The 21,399-nt window shown below is 35.9% G+C and overlaps 1 protein-coding gene across 1 annotated transcript; it reads left to right on the plus strand.

The window, feature by feature from the left end:
• Nucleotides 1-8,512: 8,512 nt before the first annotated feature.
• On the plus strand, nucleotides 8,513-20,601 carry LOC308707697 (calpain-1 catalytic subunit-like; the record flags this gene model as incomplete). Its single annotated transcript, XM_081394313.1, has 16 exons — nucleotides 8,513-8,761; nucleotides 8,963-9,035; nucleotides 10,216-10,334; nucleotides 10,470-10,603; nucleotides 10,789-10,963; nucleotides 11,125-11,196; nucleotides 11,496-11,581; nucleotides 15,163-15,234; nucleotides 15,357-15,517; nucleotides 15,601-15,761; nucleotides 15,916-15,927; nucleotides 16,029-16,234; nucleotides 16,403-16,454; nucleotides 19,118-19,186; nucleotides 19,271-19,328; nucleotides 20,477-20,601. 16 exons carry the CDS (start codon nucleotides 8,513-8,515, stop codon nucleotides 20,599-20,601), a joined length of 1,824 nt encoding a protein of 607 aa, XP_081250439.1.
• Nucleotides 20,602-21,399: the final 798 nt, after the last annotated feature.

Genomic DNA, 21,399 nt, shown 5'->3' on the forward strand with positions numbered 1-21,399 from the left:
GACGAATCCTTCCCTCCATCCTCCCCACCACCACCACCAGGATGGTCCCTTCCTATACCTCGCAGGGGTCGGCTGCGCCCCTTCCTTCGTCCTCAGGCAGGATATGCTGAGTCCGGACCCTCAGATTGCGAGCTACGGACCGGGCCTACGCCAAATAACTTTATTGCTTGCTGGGCTGTTAATAAATGTATAATTGTCACAGTATTTATTCTCCCGAGTCTTTCTGGTAGAATAACACAAAGAAGAGTACAAAGATATGCTTGGAGTTTACCTAGCATTGCTTTATAAATAAAAATGTACCACTGCTGTTTTCTTCGTATAGTTAGTGATGTCCAACCCACCATCTCATAAAGAATGCAATGATGAGTAAGGGATTTTGCATTTGTAATAAAGCGTAATGAAGCATGGTAGACTGAATCAAGGTTTGTTAGAATGGAGGAGGCTGCATGCATGTATAATATATCATCATAATCAATCACAGTTAGGAAGGTAGCTTCTACAAGTTTCTTGAAAATAAAACCCAATTTTCACTTTGAGTTTTCTGATTAGATTAAAAATATGTACATTGAACAAAAGCTTATCGTCCATCCAAACGCCCAAGTATTTGTAAGAAGATACCCTTTCAATATTTTTACCATCAGATGTATAAATGCTAAAATTATCAAGTACTTGTGAATGAGCCCTTGAAAAAAAACATAAACTTTGTTTTCTGTGAATTTAAAACCAATTTTAAGCTCACAAAGGCACTCTGCAATGACTGAAATGCAGTATGAAGCTCTTGCACTGCCTGTGTTATGGAAGGAGCAAGTGTATAAATAATAGTATTGTCAGCATAAAAGTGTTTTTTTGCTTGAATGTTGTTACCCAGGTCATTTATATAAATAGAAAACAAAACAGGTCCCAAAATGGACCACTGGGGGACCCCTTTAGATATATTAAGAAAATCAGATTTTTGACCCTCTACATGAAAACACTGTGTCCGATTTGCTAAATAATTTCTATACCATTTCACCGTCCCAGGTTCAAAACATCCACTGCTAAGTTTGTTCAGTAGCAATTCCTGATCCACAGACTCAAACGCCTTGGATAAATCAACAAATAAGGCAGCGCAGTGCTGTTTTCTGTCCAGGGCACCAATAAGGTCGTTTATCACCACTGAAGTAGCAGTAATGGTGCTATGGGCAGTTCTAAAACCAGATTGAAAAGAGTTTAAAATATTATTGTCAAATACAAACTATTTTAACTGTATATTTACCTGAGATTCAAGGATCTTATATTGCCAAAATTGAGAGTTTAGAGATTGGACGGTAGTTGTTCAAGTCTGAGGGATCACCACCTTTAAATATTGGGAGAACATAAGCAGCTTTCCAAACATTATAGAATGCGACAAAAGACAAATATGAGTTACTGGTTCTGCTATAACATCCGCCGCCACTTTTAAAAGATAAGGATCTAGGTTATCTGGGCCTACAGATGTTTTGTGGTCAATGCCCTTCAAAGCTGTACCCTGGAAATCCAGAGTTCTCACGAGAGCACAAGTTGAATTTGCTCAGCGAGTTCCTCTGGTGTCGAGTAATGATGCTCATTAAATATGCCCCTCGATCTGAGCTGCACCAATCACATCGGGTTATCTGATATAGGCGCGCCAGAGGCGAGATGACGACAGCGCTGTGACGTCGAAGTCATTAATAAACATTGCAAGATGGCTATGGATGAATACCGGTTGTTTGAAACGGCTTTAACCGCTACAATGAATATAATGAGTATAATCTACCTACCAGTTAGCTCCGCTGGTAGCTAAGCGTATGGGGTTTATTGTTGTGATTGGTCATAGTGTTATCCAATTGCGTGCAGTGAGATTTTCAGATGCATGCATCGTGCCGCCCCTCGAGCTGGGCGATTTTCATTAGTCGTCGCCAGACCATTAATCTTTTAGATTTAGGTCTGGATTTCCAGGCTATCAAAGCTGTGCAAACTTGACTTACTGAAACAGATTTAAAAACAAACGCATCCAGATTTCCAATCGCTGGTGTAACCACAGAACATGGGATAGTTGTATTTGCATTTAAACTATCGAATACAGAACCAGCATGAATGAAGTGTTTATTTAACTGATTGATCATAGCTTTATCCTTTATTTTATCTACATCAACCTGAATATATTCAGGAAGACTAGAGGCTACATGAGTAACTGACAAGGATTTAATTCATTTCCAGAATTCTGAGGGGTTATTTTTTAAATTTCCTGAAACCGACTTTAAATAAAACTCTTTCTAACCATAAACGTGCACTTATTCCTCAGTGTTTTAAATGTAGACCAATCAGCAGGGGCATTTGAGAATCTGGCTTGCACCCATGATTTATTTCTCAAATGAATTAGCTCTGAAAGACTGTCTGAAAACCAGGGATTGTCTCTACTGCTGATCCTGAACTTCTTAATGGGAACATGTTTGTTAGAGATGGACAAAAAAATTGATTGAAAATATTCCCATGCCAGTTCATGATTTAAGTCACTGTAAATCATGCAAGAAAGCCTGCTCCCTTAAATTTTTTTAAATATGGTTTTAACTTAGGGATTTTTGTATCCCTGACACAAGCAATTACACAATGATCGCTGACATCATTGCAGAATATGCCAGTTGAAGTAAATTTGTGAGCATTATTCGTTATAATTAAATCAAGTAAGGCAGACTTATGCTTCACTTTAGGATTTGGCCTTGTTGGTGCATTAAGAAGTTGAGTAAGGTTTAAGGAGTCACACAATTCTTTAAAACAATCAGATGTCCCTGAGAGCCAGTCCCAATTTAAATCACCCATAAGGATGAACTCAGAGTCATTTAACTCATGTAAAATATCTGATAGGGCTTTGAGAGCATCTTTTGTTGCAGAAGGATCTATAACAGCCAACCACAGTAATATTAGAAACTTTTGAAATATTTAGTGACAAATACTTTTGAAATATCCAGTGACAAATATACTTTTGAAAAACTTTTGAAAATTATTTTTGGAAATTATTAAATGGCAAATACTTCAAAATGTATAGCTCTAGTAATTGACAAGTTTACAGAGCTAACAAACTTAGATTTGACATAGATGGCCACTCCACCTCCTTTACCCACCCCATCAGTTCTGTAAACTTTATAGCCATCAATAAAAATCAAATCGTAAGTTATAGATTTCTTAAGCCAGGTTTCAGTAAGAACGACTATGTCAGCATTTGTCATATTCACCCAAATCTTAATCGTATCCAATTTAGGAACTAAACTTCTAACATATAAACCCAAGACCTGTTCTACTTTTAAAACCGGAGGGAGTGTAGATGTAGAATTTTCAAAGAAAGAATAGATATAGTAGGCCCAGGATTTGACTGAACATTTACAGATAACATCAATGAAAGCATTACCATACATCGTAATTTTAGTTTAACAGGGTATTGTTTATTAGGACCCCCATTAACTGCTAACTGAGAAAAAGAGTCCTCCTTGCCAATAAAATAGTCATTTAACAAGTCATACACATGTAAATAGAAATTATTCAATGTATGAAATGGGGTGATTGACTGATGATACAACTCAAGAATTTTCGTCGATGCGGTTGAAAATTGTCTGAAGTGTAGCAAGTACAACCGGAATTCACTCTCCTTACTGTGTCCATTTAATTCATTTAATTCCTGATTGCAAAAAATAAGCATCAGGAATATAAGGAAATACATGATGCTGATGTATCGAGGACAAATCCGGTAGCCGTGTGGGTTTCAGCCTGAACAAATTAAGAGGGGAGATCTATAGACCCGAAGAAACTCAGTCACTCTTCCACACTCAGGGTCCACAACTTTGATAGTCAATATGCTACTGGCCTGGAAAAACTCAGCAGCAAAATTGAGTCCTTAATAAGTCCAGTAAGTGGATTCCTGATAGTCCTGGGCCTCAGCAACCCAAAAAAAAAAAAAAAAAAAAAAAAAATTATGGCCATCCAGTAACATCTAAAACTGTATCAAAAATCATGGAATGATCATAACAATGTTGTTCTTAGAAAAGAACCTCACCTTCAGGCCTCAGCCAAGAGTCCATAGCTCTGATAGTCCATGTACTAGGCCAGGAGAAATCCAACAGGATCAAATCCGTAATTCAGGTTTAAAATAAGGCTGTAATCCACTGTGAATATAAATCTTCTTCAAAATAGCAGAACACTGGCAGCCACTGAATCTGTTAAAAGATCCATAAAGTACTGCTTTGTCCTTTTTTCCAGAAGTTGTACTCCAGCAGATGGATTCCTAACAGGCCTAGGCCTTTGCCTTTTCAGACACGAGTCAGAGTTCTGTGGCAATCCAGTGACATCTAATAAAAATATAGCATCCAAAGATCCCAAATTGGAAAGAGTGATATTATTTTTGAGAGAACCACTAATTCAGGCTTAAATATATATATATATAAAAAAAAAATCAGACCTCATACACTGACATTCAGACAACAAACTGGCTTGGCTGCCATCTTGGATTGGACTGTCTCTAGAAGAGACCCCTTCTAATTTGTAAAATGCTGTGGTCCTAGGCCCTTGAGCAAGCCCAGGTAGGCCTTTCATTAAACAAAGTTTATGCAGACCCCTGAGAACAGGGAACGAGACACTACGTCTTTTCACCATGCCTCGGGGCCTGCCTGCCAAACAACGAAAGGTGATTGTCATGTTTGCAAGGCGCCCTTTTATACGACTGGGTATAGCACGTTAAAGAAGTCAGCGGTTGTAGCCGGTCAATGTGATTGCCGTGATTTGATAGTGATTTCAGACACCTGTCACACCTGAGGCATTACCCAAAGCATCATCGATGCAGTGTCTCATTCCCTGTTCTCAGGGAACAGAGATTACAGTCGTAACCTAGACGTTTCTATCTATAAATTTAATGTGCATTTTATTATGACTATGGAAGACAACGGAGAGCATTTTGTTCTTGAGAATGCAGAAGGAAATGTTAATCTTAGTTTTTATCAGAAAACATATAGAGAAGAAGCTATTGACCACAAATGCTCATCTTATAGCTTGTGCCCTGTGAACCAATTTAGCGGAAATATTTTTATCAGTGCGAATTGTAAATAATTCACTTTATTTTCAAGTTACTTTGTGAATTTATGATTAAAAAGCATGATATTTTCATGTTTTGATACACTGAGCATTTTTTCCACAGAATGTTTGATAAATCATCACCGATTGTCCGTGTATAGCAGGAGTGCAGTGCCCAGAATTTCCTAAGAAATAGGTAATGTATTCTTGAATATTATGAACAAACATTAACACATTGAACTTTTAAGGGGTCTTACTCAGAGGGTCTCGTTAATAAAAAAAAATAAATAAAACTTTTTCCTTCCAAATGAACAAACAGATGGTTTTAAAGCTTTTGAAAGATGTTTGCCTTGGTATATATTTTTTTCCAAAGTACCCTCACAGTTTCAAAGTGATTGCACATTCTTATAGCTTGGCACGATCAAACTACTCCTCTCTTTGTACAGTGGCAGGACTTGATCTGACTTGACTGGTTTTCATTTGCATATACTGTATTGGTTCAAGGATTAAAATACCTAACATACCTGGCTGGCATGAGTGTTCATTTATCAAGAAATGTCTCATAGGCTACTCTTACTTAGTTACTATGGTCATAAATTACATATTTTATATTCATCATTATAAATATATTATAAACATATTAATTACAATAAGAAAACTGGTTTCTGCTGCACTGAGTGCATTTTTGGGGGCCTTACATAAACCCATACCATTAAAGCAAACTAAACTGTAATGTCTAAAAAGCAGAATGTATTTTATTATATTATGCAGAGAAATAAACCATGCTATCTTTCCTCCAAGTAAATAATAATAATAACAATAATAACTTGCTAATGTGAAACACGTAGACCAATCTTTTGTCCTTTGGCAAATGTGGAGGATTTCAGTGTCTTATAATGACAAAGATTCAGATAAGTTCAGATGTCAATCACTTCTTTGTTATAAACACATACACAGGGAATGGGGCAGGGCTTCTACAAGTGTTTAAAAGCTTGAAGTAAGGCAAAAGTGGGTAAAGACGGAGAAGATTACCAGTCACTTGGGTGAAAATTCATTGCATCTCTGAAGGTACATATTAATCTTATTCATGTCAGTAATGCAATAGGTTAAACCTCAATAGTCTCATTGGAAGGGAAGACCTATATTCAGTTTGTAGATACAAACTAATTGATTTTTTAAAAAAAAAGCACTTTATGGATTGCATACTTGTATGAATTTAGTTACTTTGTCTTTAGTCTGTAACATATGCAGAATTAAGTACTAGTGTACATTTACATCTGTAGATGTTGTTCTGTAAGGATTTATTATACTATGGGTAACATTTTATAATAACGTTCAGTTGTAAGTCATTTATAAGTGGTTAGTTAAAGCTCCAATATGTAGGGATTTTGTAATAAAATTTCCAAAAATAACTTGCACAGTGTGATATATTTCCTCCAGTTATGTACTTACAATATCTCAAAAGTCTCCAAAGATTTTTTATTTCAGAGAAATTCCGATTTTAAATAACTGGCCGTCCCGGAAAAGAAATGTCGCGCCTCAGTGACGCAATGTCCGCTCTCTCTATCCTTCTTTCCGGTGTGGACCATGTGATAGGATATTCCACCACACCGGATTTTTTTTTTTTTTTTTTTTTACAACTTTATTGAGGTTTTTTTCTTATCACAATAAACAATAAAGACATCTGACAAAGAATAAAAAAAGGAATAAAATAAAAAATATGACCCACATCACCGGAATATCGCATGGTAAAATGCGGAAGTGGTGGTTAAAGCGTTATAGCCATAGACTGTATGGTTATAGCTGTTATGGATCACAAACTCTTTGGCGAGTATTGAAGTGCCAACAAAACGAAAGCGTCCATATTCGGATACACTCAGACTGTGTGACAAACGGAGGAATAAAACCCGGATAAATATCGGCAGGCGTTTTCGAGATGGAGAGAGCTGCGCGACAATCTTGGACTTGACAGAGACTCTGGTCTCGCGAGTGTATTGATAGACAGGTAAGACATGCAACTGTCAATAATAGCACTTATAAACAAAGTTATATTGCTCTTTGTACTTTGGTAAGGCTTTTTATCACGTGTGGTGACCGAGATTATGGCAGTACAATTACAATCGGAGATGATGTTAAAAAAATATTTAGTCATTACTTGCAAATGTTCGTTCAAATTTACTTTTAGATATTGGTTTGAACACGTTAAACAACACGGCATTAACCATAAAAAACGTAAAACTGCACAACATTAACCAAACAAATCATTTGACAAATAGCTGTATGTTGTAACGGGATAGCCTAATATAGCATAACATTTCACGTCCCTTGCAGTTCATTAATTATGATGACATAAAATAATACGATAAGACATACAGGTAATACAAAAACGAATAAATTACCTCATCCGTGATCATGATTCATTAATTCCATTTAGATACATCGCTAGATGGTGAAAACGCATTATAAACCACATCTCCCATCGTCACCTCCTTCATAGCGTCATCAAGCTTCGCCTTTGTTATTGTTGGAAACTGCGCCCTCTTGTGGTCAAATACCAAAGTCACATACTGGAGCTTTAATGATGAACTAATCATTTACAAAATATTCATAAATGATTAGCAAGTGATATGCTAACATTTTGTGTATGTTTTGTAAATTCCATTACAAGTCATTTACAAGTGATTAGTAAATGATTACATAATCATTTATGAAACATGACTCCCCTAATCTAAAGTGTAAACTATTCATCACTTGTAAATGTGTTACACATCATTCGTAGATTACCACTTCAAGAATCAATAAGGCATAAGATCTACGAATGATGTGTAATACATTTACAAGTGATGAATAGTTTACACTTTAGATTAGGGGATGCAGAAAGTGTTGAAAATGATTTATTCATGCTTTTACACATCATTGTGTTGAACACTGTTGCTTACCTGTTACAAATTATCTGTACGTGTATACAAGGCATTTACAACACTTTCTGCACCCTCTAATTTCTACATACATACAAAAAAAAAAACATAATTTAATGAACATTTATGAAACGCATATTCATGTTTTGTAAATGATTAGTTCATCATTAACTAACCACTTACAACTGAACGTTATTATCAAGTGTTACCGAAAAATCAATAACAGGATGTATTCTGTTTAGGTTTAATCGAACATGTGAACAACTATATTCAAAGACTCTTAGCACGCATACCACGAGAACAGCCATAGAGCTGTAAGATGAACTGACACATTGATCTGTCAGGGTAAACATTGACCTTCCTCTTAAAATAAAGATTGCGGCTGGTATTTCTGGTGGCAGGGAATGGCACAGGTTGTCAATGGGAACTGGTGAATATGAATGTGACAGAGGTAACTTTTATTAAAGCAATGTAATATCTTTGTATTGTTGTTGTAATTTCCTCTTTTTAATAGTAAAGAAATCCAGACAGATTTCAAAATGCCTCCTCCAGCGGTTCCACACGGCATGTGCCTAAAAATCATGGATGACCGCAACACGAAGGGCGGCATGGGCTCTGAAACAAATCCTTTGAAGTTCATGGATCAGGACTACAACTTTTTGCAAGCCTACTGTCTTAAGACAAGACAGAGATTTGTTGATGAGTTTTTCCCACCAGACGCTCGCTCCATTGGCGAAGGGCTGCTGGAGCCTGAAGTCATGGCCCGAGTCGAGTGGATAAGACCATCGGTATGTAATCTATACTTCATCTTTGACATGTTCTGATAATAATGCACAACTAATTAGAAGTGTGAACTATGATAATTAATTTTTTTTAAAGAATTTAAAAGACACTACTAAAAACAACTTTCAATCACATCCCTTTCACAGAAAGCATCAGTTGATCACAAGTCAAATACTGAAGATATTACTTTTTTTTTTTTTTCTCAGAAATTGTATCCAGATAAAGCTGAATTTATTGTAGATACAGTGTCCAGGTTTGACTACGCCCAAGGGAATATAGGTATGTCTGAGTTTTAGACACTTAAACCATGGGAAGACAGTTTTTAAGACGCTAGAAATAGCGAGCTAGCTTTGAAAGCATAAGATCCCATAAGATCTGCAAAGCGCCATGAGAGACGGTGTTAAATTACCTCGCGTCTCAAAGCAAATAACACTACAATAATATTGAACGTAAAGGAAACAACTTGCAGAGCTCTTACTTGTACCACCTGACTGCTGAAAATACATTTTTGCGTTGATAGTGTTGCCATAGAAACACAAAAATCCGAGCCTGAGGAGGTGAACCGCTCCGGGTAGAACGTCACTGGTTGCCATTTCTTAATTACGGTAATTACGGCAGCGCTTTGGCTGTCTGTCTACAACTCTGCAGCATAGCCTCATGAAACCCGCTGATGACATGTGATGGAAATACAGGCAGGAAGGTCATCAGGACCAAATGCAATGATCGGACGTGCATTTCTTTGGACTTCCACTAAAGATATGATAATTTTTAAACTTCAGTTGAAGACCACTTCAATTATTGATTGCCATCAAGATGAGAAGAGAGTTTCAACCAGTATAAAAAACATAAAAAAACTCTGCCACCTAGCGGCATCATACAAGAAAAATGGTGTTCAGTTCAATTACCTATGCCATTGTAGACCATTAATTGAGTCAGCCATGATTATTTTTCCAATAAAAGATTAGAGGGGGCTATTGAGATAAAGCGACCTGCTCTGTTTAAATAAAAGCTTAACCTATATTTAAGCCAAGTAACCTTATTGTATTTTGTACAAAGAAATGCTATTTTAACTTTAATTTATCCCAATAATATTGTAAACATATTTGTCAATTTTTGTGATGTGGTAAGCCTATATTGATGACTAATGAAAATTAAGAGACAATATTATTTGTCTTTTATAATATACAGAATAACACATCTATAAAGACACACTTAAAGACTTATTATATTTGAAAAGATGCATTGCAACATCCTTTAGTCTGAGCCATTGGTGCCTGATGATTGCCTCTTGTGGCTATATTTAGGCTTAATTTCTGCTGAAAACAAAGTAAATTCCTTCACTAGCAAAACTAGAAAAAAATAATAAATGAGTTGTGGAATATGAAAGACAGCATATCAAATTTACAATTAGTGTATTAGTTTACACAGTTTCAATTAGTGTTTTTTTTTTTTTCTTCAGGAAACTGCTGGTTTCTGGCCTCTGTTGGGGCTCTAACATTTCAAGACAAATTATTACAGAAGGTCGTCCCAGATGGACAATCGTTAAGCCACAATTATACTGGTTTATTTCACTTCAGGGTGAGTTCCTCTTATTTCATGCCATCATTTCCAATATTTAATTATATTTTTATCATATTTTCCAGAATCGAAACCCCAAGTAATAGTTATTCCTGTTAGTTTTTTACTCAGTGTTCTGCTTATTTAAACTTACAGTTCTGGTGGTTTGGGAAATGGTACGATGTTGTGATTGATGACAAACTGCCAACAATCAACAACAGGCTGATTTTTGTCCAATCAAAAACATATAATGAGTTCTGGCCAGCCTTGATGGAGAAAGCATATGCAAAGTAAGTGTCTGTACATCTTTTAGTGACTTTATAAAAAATCATTTCAAGTATATGTAAGCAATTGTGCTGTCAATATACAGTAAACACGACTTTAATTCAACCTGTGATTAATGTACTGTATTAGTCCTCAAATTTATGTCTATTACATTGCGGCATACAATTTCGAGTTTGAATGACTGTTACAGGGTGTGCGGCTCCTACGCTGACATGCACAGTGGCTGTGTATCTGAAGCCCTCATGGACTTCACCGGTGGGGTTCACATGCACTACGAACTGAAAACAGCTCCAACTGATTTGTGGGAGATAATGTACCGTGCTTTCCAGTCAGAAGTCCTTATGGGCTGTGCAACTCCAGCAGGGGTAAGCAAAAAAGAAAAAAGAAAAAAATAGACTACATTGTACAGGGACATTTTCATTTGTGGGATTAAAAAAAACAAAACACTTACAGCACCTCTTAAGCAATGACTTTTACACCACACCATCTATCTTCTGATAATTTTTCTCTGTTTCCACGTAATCAGAAAGAAAATGAGGAAAAATTACCAAATGGCATTGTTCTGGGCCACGCTTACACTGTGACAAATGTTTACCAGGTAAGACTGCACAAAATCAAGTCTCAGCACGCATCAGATTCGTATAAGGTCTTAAGGTAAATATTTTATGGACAAAAGATAATGGAAGCCAACAAACTTGATACACCCCATGCTTTACATGTTTGTACATGATTTGGCCTTTTTGCATAATCTTAGTGCTCAAATGTGACAAATGATTAAAATTGAACATATGCGTTTTACTTCAAAATTTTGGTAAATTACAAAATAAAGCTACTGGTAATATCAGAAAGATTTGCCACATTTTCATACTACTAATTATTTAAAATCATGCTCCACAGGTCATGAGAGGTAAATATCCAGTTCAGCTGGTGAGATTGTTCAACCCATGGGGACGCACTGAGTGGAAAGGCGACTGGGGTGACGAGTAAGAACTGATTTTATTTAACCACACATTTTAGACATTTAGGGCCCTATCTTGCACCCAGCGCAATTGACTCCCAGGGGCGGTTCAGCGCAGAGGAGGTGTGCTCCGGCGCAAACGTATTTTGCAGGTTTAGAAAACAATTCCGCCACTGACCAGGAAAAACCTAGTCTAAAGTCAGTGGCGCGTTGCGCATGTTATTCATATGCTATTTTAAGGGTGCATGCTTGGCCATAATCAAAGTGGCGTGTGCACAACGCACATACACTTTCCTTATCTCATCTACACACAGACGCAGCAGTTCTCATTTTTAGAAAACCATACATTATTACAAGGAAAAATATTAACACATGAGGGAAATCATTGTTGTGTCCATGAAGATGTGAAAAAATAGGCATAAATCTAGCTTACACATTTACCCAAATTATTATACCTGTTTAACCGAAGCTAATTTGGGTGTGTTTCTCCACCCCCAATGTAACTTCTCTGTGTTTTACGGCACTGACAAGAACGTTGCTCTCCTCGGCTGTGAACCGCTCGTGGCGCGCGTCTGGCAAATCCGCCGTTATAATAGCAATCCGCCATGGAACAAGCGCGCCTGCTCTTAAAGGGAATGTGAGATGACGCTCTGATTGGTTTATTTCACGTTACACCCAAACCACACCTATGAATAATGAACCTACTTCAGACCAACCCATTTTAGATTTGCGACGGGCGCAAGAGTCATTTATCCCGCCGGTATAATAGCAACAGCGTTACTATAGCAACCACAAAGTTACTTGCATTTCGCGCTTGATACTTGCATTTCAGATCATTAAAATAGGGCCCATAGATTCTCTTGTTAAATTTGTTAAAAGGAGGGATGAGTGACACAGAATGACAATGAAACATGAGTTGTAATAAACAAAGAAATCAAGTGAACTCTACACATCTACCATAACTTCAACGACGAACAGAGATCTGAGGAAACTGAGAGCTAAATACACAGGATGGCAATCAAAGAAACAGGGAACAGGTGTGCATTAATCAGAAACCATGGTAACAAACTAAGAACTAGAAACCAGCAAAACAGTGACAAAGAAACTAAAAAGAAAATGATAATACAACTATTAAACTAAACAAGACATGATAAAGAAACGAAACATTACTTGACCATGACAATGTTTGTCTAGCAATAATACAGTGGGGGAAATAATTATTTAATCCCCTGCTGATTTTGTAAGTTCGCCCACTTACAAATAAATGAAGGGTCTACAATTTTATGGTAGGTTTATTTTAACGGAAAGAGACAGTATATCAACCAAAAAATCCAGAAAAATCACATTAAATAAAGTTTATAAATTGATTAAGTGAAATAAGTATTTGATCCCCAAGCAAAACATGCCTTGGTACTTGGTGGAGAAACCTTTTTTGGAATGCACAGAGGTAAGAAGTTTCTTGTAGTTGGTCACCAGATTTGCACACATCTCAGGAGGGATTTTGGTCCACACCTCTTTACAGATACTCTCTAAATCGTGGCTTTTAAACATAGATATAACATAATCTAAAGCATATACGTCATGTCTCAAAATAAAGAAGCAAATATATAATCTATATAATCCTTGTTTCGTTCTGTTCCCTGACGGTTATCGTCTATGTTATTGTGTGTGTTGTGGATTCTTCATGGTATCTTGGTTTCTTGAATTAAAATATCTTTATAGTAACCCTGAGAGACATTTAAGTTTGTTTTTCACTAGTTTTAAAACCATTATTATCTGATTGAAATATATTTTGAATTTGAAACAAATAAGGTTTTAAGGTATAAGTAACAGGGCTGTTTGCATAAAGATGAACAGAGGAATGTGAAAGAATAAAAGGAACATCATTTATAAAAATGGAAAAGTGGACCCAACACTGAGCCTTGAGGTATGCCTCTTTCTTGAAAAATGATCAGATTTTCCCCCTTGAATGATAACACATTGTTTTCTATTATGTAAATTAGAATTAACCCACAGTAAAACATTTTGAGAGAGACCAAATGCATAAAGCTCATATTATAATAAGTATTTATGAACTAAATCAAAAGCCTTCTTCAGATCGATAAAAACAGCCCCTGTAAGGCAGCCATTATCTAATGCTGAAAATACATAATTTGTCAATTTTAGACAAGAACTAGTTGTTAAATAATTAGGCCTAATTTCAGATTGGAAAGGTGATAAGATATCATTAAAATATTATTTAAAAATAGTATTTTCTAGGTTCTTTGATAACAGATTATAAATAAATTGTTCAAATACTTTAACAATAACACAAATTATTGATATAGGTCTATTATTTTGTGGATCAAGAATGTGGATCACCTTCTTTATAAATTGGAGTAATACAAGAATACTTCCAGATAGTCAGTGGATCAGCCAGTGGATACATGAGGATATGAGAAGCAAATGTAATGAATCTATTATTAAGACTTATACTACAGGGCCGTTGAATGCTTGAATCTGATTGGTTGACGAACGTTCTAAGGTGTGCATTATTTTCAGGGAAATGCACAGCTAAAGTAGTTCCAGGCAGGTCTTGACCGCATTACAGTTCCATATCACTTCGCGTAGTCTAGCTTCACAATCAATGGAAACATGCAGTTTAATTTTAATAAATAAAGCCTATATTTCTATCTATAATCAATAGAAAATTAAACTGAATATAGGGTAAATAAATGGATAGTCCTGCAGCACGGATTTTTATTGCAGATAATATAACAAATAAATAATTATTGATAGGCCTTACTTGTTAAAAGGATTTTTTCCCCCCATTTATTTGGCTAGTCTACTATCATCTGTCAATAATAGAAAAAAAAGAATGAACGAATTAATTAAAACGAATTGAATTAATAAATAAATAATAATATTGACGCACATGCTTTTCTGTCTCATTATTGCAACATCTCTCTCTAATAACTGCATAAAGCCGAGCCAAGGACACACTTTAAGGCCTGTTATGAATGTAATTTGATGACTGATCATGCCCAAACGCTTGTTCAGCGCGTTCAGTCTGTGATCAAAGTCGGTGTTTAAAATATACTGCGATGAAAACAGTCTGAGAATGTGTCAGCTAGTCGTGTGTCATTATTATTAGAAAAACAATGCACACCCGAGGTGAACGGCCACTCCGCTTCGCGTCGTGACCGCATTACCACCTCGGGTCGGGTGTGCATTATTTTTCTAATAATTCAACGGCCTGTCGTCAATTATTCCTAACTGATAACAATAACATTCAAAACTTCTGTAGTTGTTATTTTAGTAAAAGAAAAAAATACAGACAGAGTATATTATTGAAGCTATTCATATAAGAATGATCAGATTCAGATGTTAAAGCAGACTGTAGAAAACTTTTACCAAATACTCAACAGATAACAAATCATGAATTATATCACACAATAGTAGCAGTTAAACATAAGTAACTAGCAGAACTGGCAGTGAAAACATTCAACAACAAATTGTTCTATTTTTCACAGTTCTCAACAAACAAAAAAGTTTGTGAAATTGTTTGATTATTGTACAGTCAAAATGATCCTTTATTGTGATGTATGTTTTACATAATTCTTTCAGCTCACCTTTGTGGAAAGAAGTGAGTGATGAGGACCGCAAACAACATCTTCGGGATGAAAATGGAGAGTTCTGGTGAGTATACTATGAACCATGTTTTGAAAAAGATTCTTAATGCGTACTAAAACATGAGTTACATATTGTCTAGGATTTATATATGAAGCGTTTTTTTTTTTTTTTTTTTTTTTTTTTTGCAGGATGTCAATGAATGATTTCCTTAGAACATTTGACAGCATGGATATCTGCTGTTCCTCTCCTGATTTTCTGGAAGAAAAGTCTGCATGTCAATGGATTTCCAAGTTCCACCATGGCAGCTGGGTTCCTGGGAGCACAGCTGGAGGCTTCATGGATCATTTAGGTGCTTTAATTAATTATAATAATAATAAAGCTACTAGTCATGAATGCAAATCTGCTTCTAACACCCATGTCCTGTAATTGTAGACACCTTTTGTACCAACCCCCAGTTTTGGCTGAAGATTAATGAGATGGATAAGGCCTGTGATCAGGGCCAGAGCAATGTTCTGGTGTCCCTCATACAGAAACCTGACAAGAGAAACAGAAAACAGGCTTCACACCATTACATCGGCTTCTACGTGTTTGCGGTCAGTATTCACAAAAAAACATAAAAAACCACACACAAAAACAAACAAACAAACAAACAAACAAACAAACAAACACAAAGGCAATAAATATGGTTGTACAATGATGCCATTGTGCTTAGAGTGTAACCTTTATTTTTGTTTTGAACTTTTACAGGTTCCACCCGAGGCAAGTAAAATATACTCACAGTTTCTATTACATATTACATAAGCTGTCATACCTTTCTGATACGTTTTTTTTGTTTGTTTGTTTGTTTCATTATCCTTTAGATGAGATCTGAGGGAAAGTTTGGATCAAGCTTTTTCAAGAGCAGAAATCTTGTGGCATCAACTGATACATTTCAGAATGCAAGAGAAGTGATGAAATTATTCAGACTGGAGCCAGGACAGTATCTCATTGTACCATCCACTTACTTTCCTAATAAGAACGCAGAATTCATCCTGTCCATTCTGTGCAAAAATGAGATAAACATTCAGTAAGTTACATGAAGGACTGAGAGATTGACTATAACTTTACAATATTCAAAATTTGAGTAATTATTTATGCTTGGAATATGGAAAACTGACTTTATACACTGAAAAGTTCACAATCATGTGCTTTATTACACAGGTAAAATTTGTGTTAATGTTTTTTTTTTATCCAGAAAGGACACAGAAAGGACAGAGAAAGATTTTCTTGTGGATCTCGTAGACGAGGTAATAATACACAGATTTATTTTGTAAAGTGTGTCAATATGTGCAATCATTGAATTAGTTATATTGGTTCTTTCAACATATCTCTGCAATTGCAACTAAACCTTTTCTTTGTCTTGTTTTTGTTAACTCTCCTACAATGGGAATTATACAGTATTAATTGTACAAATAAAGTTAGTATAATTACAACTTCAGAATCTATTACATGAACACTCTTCTGCACATTAAATTAGGGGCCAAGCACCGAAGGTGCGGAGGCACCTATTGTATCTGTTCCCGTTCTTCTTCTTCTTCTTCTTCTTCTTCTTCTTCTTCTTCTTCTTCTTCTTCTTCTTCTTCCGCTCTGGGAGTTTATGGCAGCCCATAGAACCGCTTGCGGGAAAGCTATGAAATTTGGCACACTGATAGAGGACAGTCTGAAAAGTCACCATAGCAAATTTGGTGTCTTAAAACCAATCCCTCTAGTGCCACCAACTGTGCAAAGGTTAACTCATGTTTATGCTAATAACTTTTGAACCCTAAGGCCTATCAACAAAATTCTTTTGCCCACTTATTCCCTAGCTCAAGACGATTCGATTGCACCATATGACGTCATTTTCCGTCATGGAAATTTTTCCGCCATTTTGAATTTTCCGAAAAACCTACTTTTTCGAACTCCTCCTAGGCCGTTGCTCCGATTTTCACAAAAATTAAACCAGATCATCTCCAGACCATGCCGACAAAAAGTTATGGAATTCAAGTTGATTTGTCAAACCGTTTCCGATAAACCCACGAACAAATTTTACGTAGCGCTTGTGAAAACAGATGTAAGGCTGTATCTCCGCAACGGTTTATCGGATTCAGACCAAACTTGGTACATATCGTCACAAGCATGACCTGAGGCTACATCCTGTGTTTCGGCACAGCGATACCTACTGGTCCGGAGATATGAAAAATGGCTATTTTTGCTTATAACTTCTGAACAGTTTGTCCAAAAATCATAAAATTGGTCTCGTTAGATTCAGGGCAACATGCCGAGTCGACTCATATTCAATTTTACCATATCGGCCATTTTGACTGTCGGCCATTTTGAATTATGTGCTAAAATGCTGTATTTTATGAACGCATGAACGGATTGTTACGAAACTTGGTATGGGTAATCAGCACGATGTCCTCAAAGAACCTGAGAAGTTTCGAAACAGCGCCACCTAGTGGTGAATTTCTTTTTCAAATGCTTATAACTTTGGGTGTGGTCAACTTATTTTAACGAGACTCATCTAATTAGACTCCTGAATCCTTGCCGAGTCCTACGATACCAAACATGCTAGGTTTCTCCTTACGGTTTGTGTAGCGTTGTGATTTAGCGCTTAAAAAACATTTGGCTATATCTTCGAAACCGCTAGTCCGATCGAGACGAAACCACTGTCAGAAGTTTAGAATCATAGCTTGTTAACTAATTGCCATTGCCCAAATGCGAAAATATTGATAGTAAGGGGTAGTAAAATCCAATCAAAGTCATGTGTCAGTCATTTTTTACGTGTTTTTTCATATAAATGTCTATAACTCCGAAGCGAATTGAGATATTTTCACCAAAATTGACACAAATATGTATGGGCTTACTCTAAGGACACATACAAAAATGGTGGGACTGAGCCTCTTGGTGGTGCTATAATAGAACAAAACATGAAATTCCCATTTACTTCAAAACAGTTTTGTGAAATAAAAGGCTATACTAAACAAATGCATTGGTGTAATATTACAAAAATCAAAATGTGCCATCAGCACCATCCCATGAAGGTACCCAAAATATTTCAAGACAGAGCCACCTAGTGGTCAAAAGTAATAACAAAATTTACAAAAAGGCTAATAACGTTTGAATAAATTGGCCTATTGAAATGACACTAGTCTTAATAGATTCCTTGGGTCAGGCCGAGAACATAGATACCAAGTTGTCCTTATTTGGCCTAACTTCCTGTCCGCCATCTTGATTTTCATTTAAAACCTACTTTTTCGAACTCCTCCTAGACCGTTTGTCCGATTTTCACCAAAATCGAATCGTATCATCGTATACGAATCATATATCAAATCGTATCATAAAAGTTATGGATTTCGTGTCGATTGACGAAACCGTTTTCGTATACCGCAGCAGCAAATTTGAGGCATGATGCCAAAAGGACTATTCAGGCTTTATCTCTGCAATGCCTTGACATATTGACACCAAACTTTGTATGTCTCATTGTCACTTCACTCTGACCACATCACATCAGTTTTGTGACTGCGCCACCTATTGGTCAAAAGTGATAATCCATTAAATCATATTTTTAATTACTGTTTATATGATTTTTTAGCCACTTCTCTTAAAATCTTCATTAAATGTCTTTAATTGCTCATTATTGCAGTTGGTCTGACACTTTCAGCACTGTTGGCATGTCTTGTTGTCTTATTCTGCTTGGCCCCAGTAATGGCTGCTTGCAGCTATATTATTACATTATTTTTATTCTATAAAAATATTAATATAATGTTACATAAATTAACATTTTATTCATTTTAAGATTTGAGAATGTGATATTATCATAAAATTGTAAAAGCGTAGATTATCTTTAATAAGATTTAATAAGATAGATTATCACATTAATTGTGATTTTAGCATTTGCCGATGATACAGTTGTCTCTTTTATCATATTTAGATCGCATACAATGATAAACTGGATGAAGAATTCAAAACTAAAACTCTGTTTCGACAATATTCTGATCAGGTAAATATGTGCGCTAATATATTATCAAAAAATAAAATGAGCTGCTACAAGCTTCAAACTCTTGAATGTCTTCTTTGGAAACAGTACAAAGTTGTTGATGCTGAGAAACTTCAACAGCTTCTTCATGAAAACCTACTCAGAGGTGAGTGTTTTAAAAATCCTGTACGTTCTATGTGAAATATAGCTTAGAAATCTCAAATTGCCTCATAAATCTCACAAATGTGACCCGTACCTTTTAGGAAATAAAAATACTGAAGGATTTGGCCTGGATTCCTGCAGAAGTATAATTGCCATGTCAGATGTATCCTTTTTTTCCTTAATTAAAACGATAAAAAAATTATTTGTTGAATGATGATATATGATTTATCCCCATCAGTTTGTGTTTCCAGTCATACTGTGAAGAAACGTGATGTGAAAGATGTTTTAGCTCTAGAAATATTTCCTGACAATAAAAATAGTTCTCTGTCACTGGAAGACTTCGTGGATCAGAATTTCTTCGTCTGTGGACCCGCATTATGATGTACAAGGTGAGTGGATTTGAGTCTGGAATTTAGCTTTGATTGTTGATTGGTGTATATGACTTTCTTCTTTCAGACGAATAGCCTACAATCAGAGTTATGTTAAAAAAATATCCTGGATCTTCCAAGTTTTATAATGGCAGTGGATTGCAACCAACAACTCGCATCCATCCGTCATAAACAAACTTCACACGTCTCCAGGGAGTTAATAAAGCCCTTCTGAAGCAAAACAATGAATTTGTGTAAGATAAATATTAATATTCAACATGTTACAAAGTAAAATTCTAGCTTTTGGCCTATAATAATGTAGCCTAACTCTGATTGTATTTGTCTAAAAAGAAAGTCATACACTAGGATGGCTTGAGGGTGAGTAAATCATGGGATAATTTTCATTTGAAAGTGAACCCCTTTTTTTTTCTTTTTTTTTTCTTTTTTTTTTTTACAGGAAATCTTCTACAACATGGATTCTTCCAGAGATGGGGTTCTGGATTTGAACGAACTGCAAAATGCATTAGAGAAAACAGGTTAAAGCTTATACAGTTTATACTTTGCGGTAGTAAAATGTTGAAAATATTGTAATTTAATTAGTAGAAGAAAAGTATTAAATATTTGCATTAACTATTTTTTACAAACATCACTGCTGTGGTACAGTGCATCTGTAAGGCTGCCTAGTGACCCCTAAAATTGAAAACAGAGATGTTATGATACATATCATATTTTCAATCACACATTGTATAGATACTGTATTTATGTCATGGTTCTTGTGCCCTAGGCATGCATATAAATGAAGACATCCTGAGTCTCATGGTTGTGCGGTATGGTGGTGCTTCAGAACAGATCTCTCTGGAGGGTTTCATTTGCCTTGTCATGCGTTTGAACTGCATGGCGAGTGAGTAAGACTAGACAGAAAAGCAATTTGATGTTCTCTCTCTCTCTGACTTCCTTATGCAGAAAGCTGGAGCCTTTCTCAGTACAAACACTCACATTCACACTTACACTCTCAGTGTAACATCTATGGGCCATTTCACCAGCCACCGTGCCGCCCTAATTTGATGTTCAGGACTGTAAAATAAAATGTAAAAAATAAATATTTTTTTAGGGTAAGCTACCAAGAGTTGTGTCACACAAACCGGTAAACAAAATTTGGTTTGAACCTTTCATGCTCCTCAAATAGTTGAGCTAAATACCTTGTGTATTTATTATTATTATTTCATTTTAACAGCCTTTATTTTCTTCATCAGGAATATTCCAGAGACTCTGTGAAAGTGGGAAGATAACTCTTAATGAGAGTGAGGTAATCCTGATGTAAACATTTACATTTTTCCATATCTCCAACCACATACTGTACAAGTGTTTAAAAACATTCTGCTTGATTTTCTGTGTTATTTTTTATCATTCAAAATTCATACATTTACAACCTGTGCATCTGTGTTTTAGTGGATTGGACTCACCATGTACTCATGAGGGAACGTCTGTTTGCCAGGAGGTTTGCCAACAAACCTCAAGAACACATCGGCGGTTTAGGCGGTCTAAACATTTAATTTTTTATGTCAAACTTATAAACAAATATTGATGCTTATTTACTTATGCTTCATCCTTTTATCCCTCTAAGAATTAAAATGATTTAGCTTTTCTTAAAATTATTATTTGATATAGCCTACACATTTCACATGATACATTTGTTTGTAATTCTGA

Source organism: Scardinius erythrophthalmus (assembly GCF_964197995.2).
Source record: "Scardinius erythrophthalmus genome assembly, chromosome: 19".
In the NCBI taxonomy this organism is placed as follows: Eukaryota; Metazoa; Chordata; class Actinopteri; order Cypriniformes; family Leuciscidae; genus Scardinius; species Scardinius erythrophthalmus.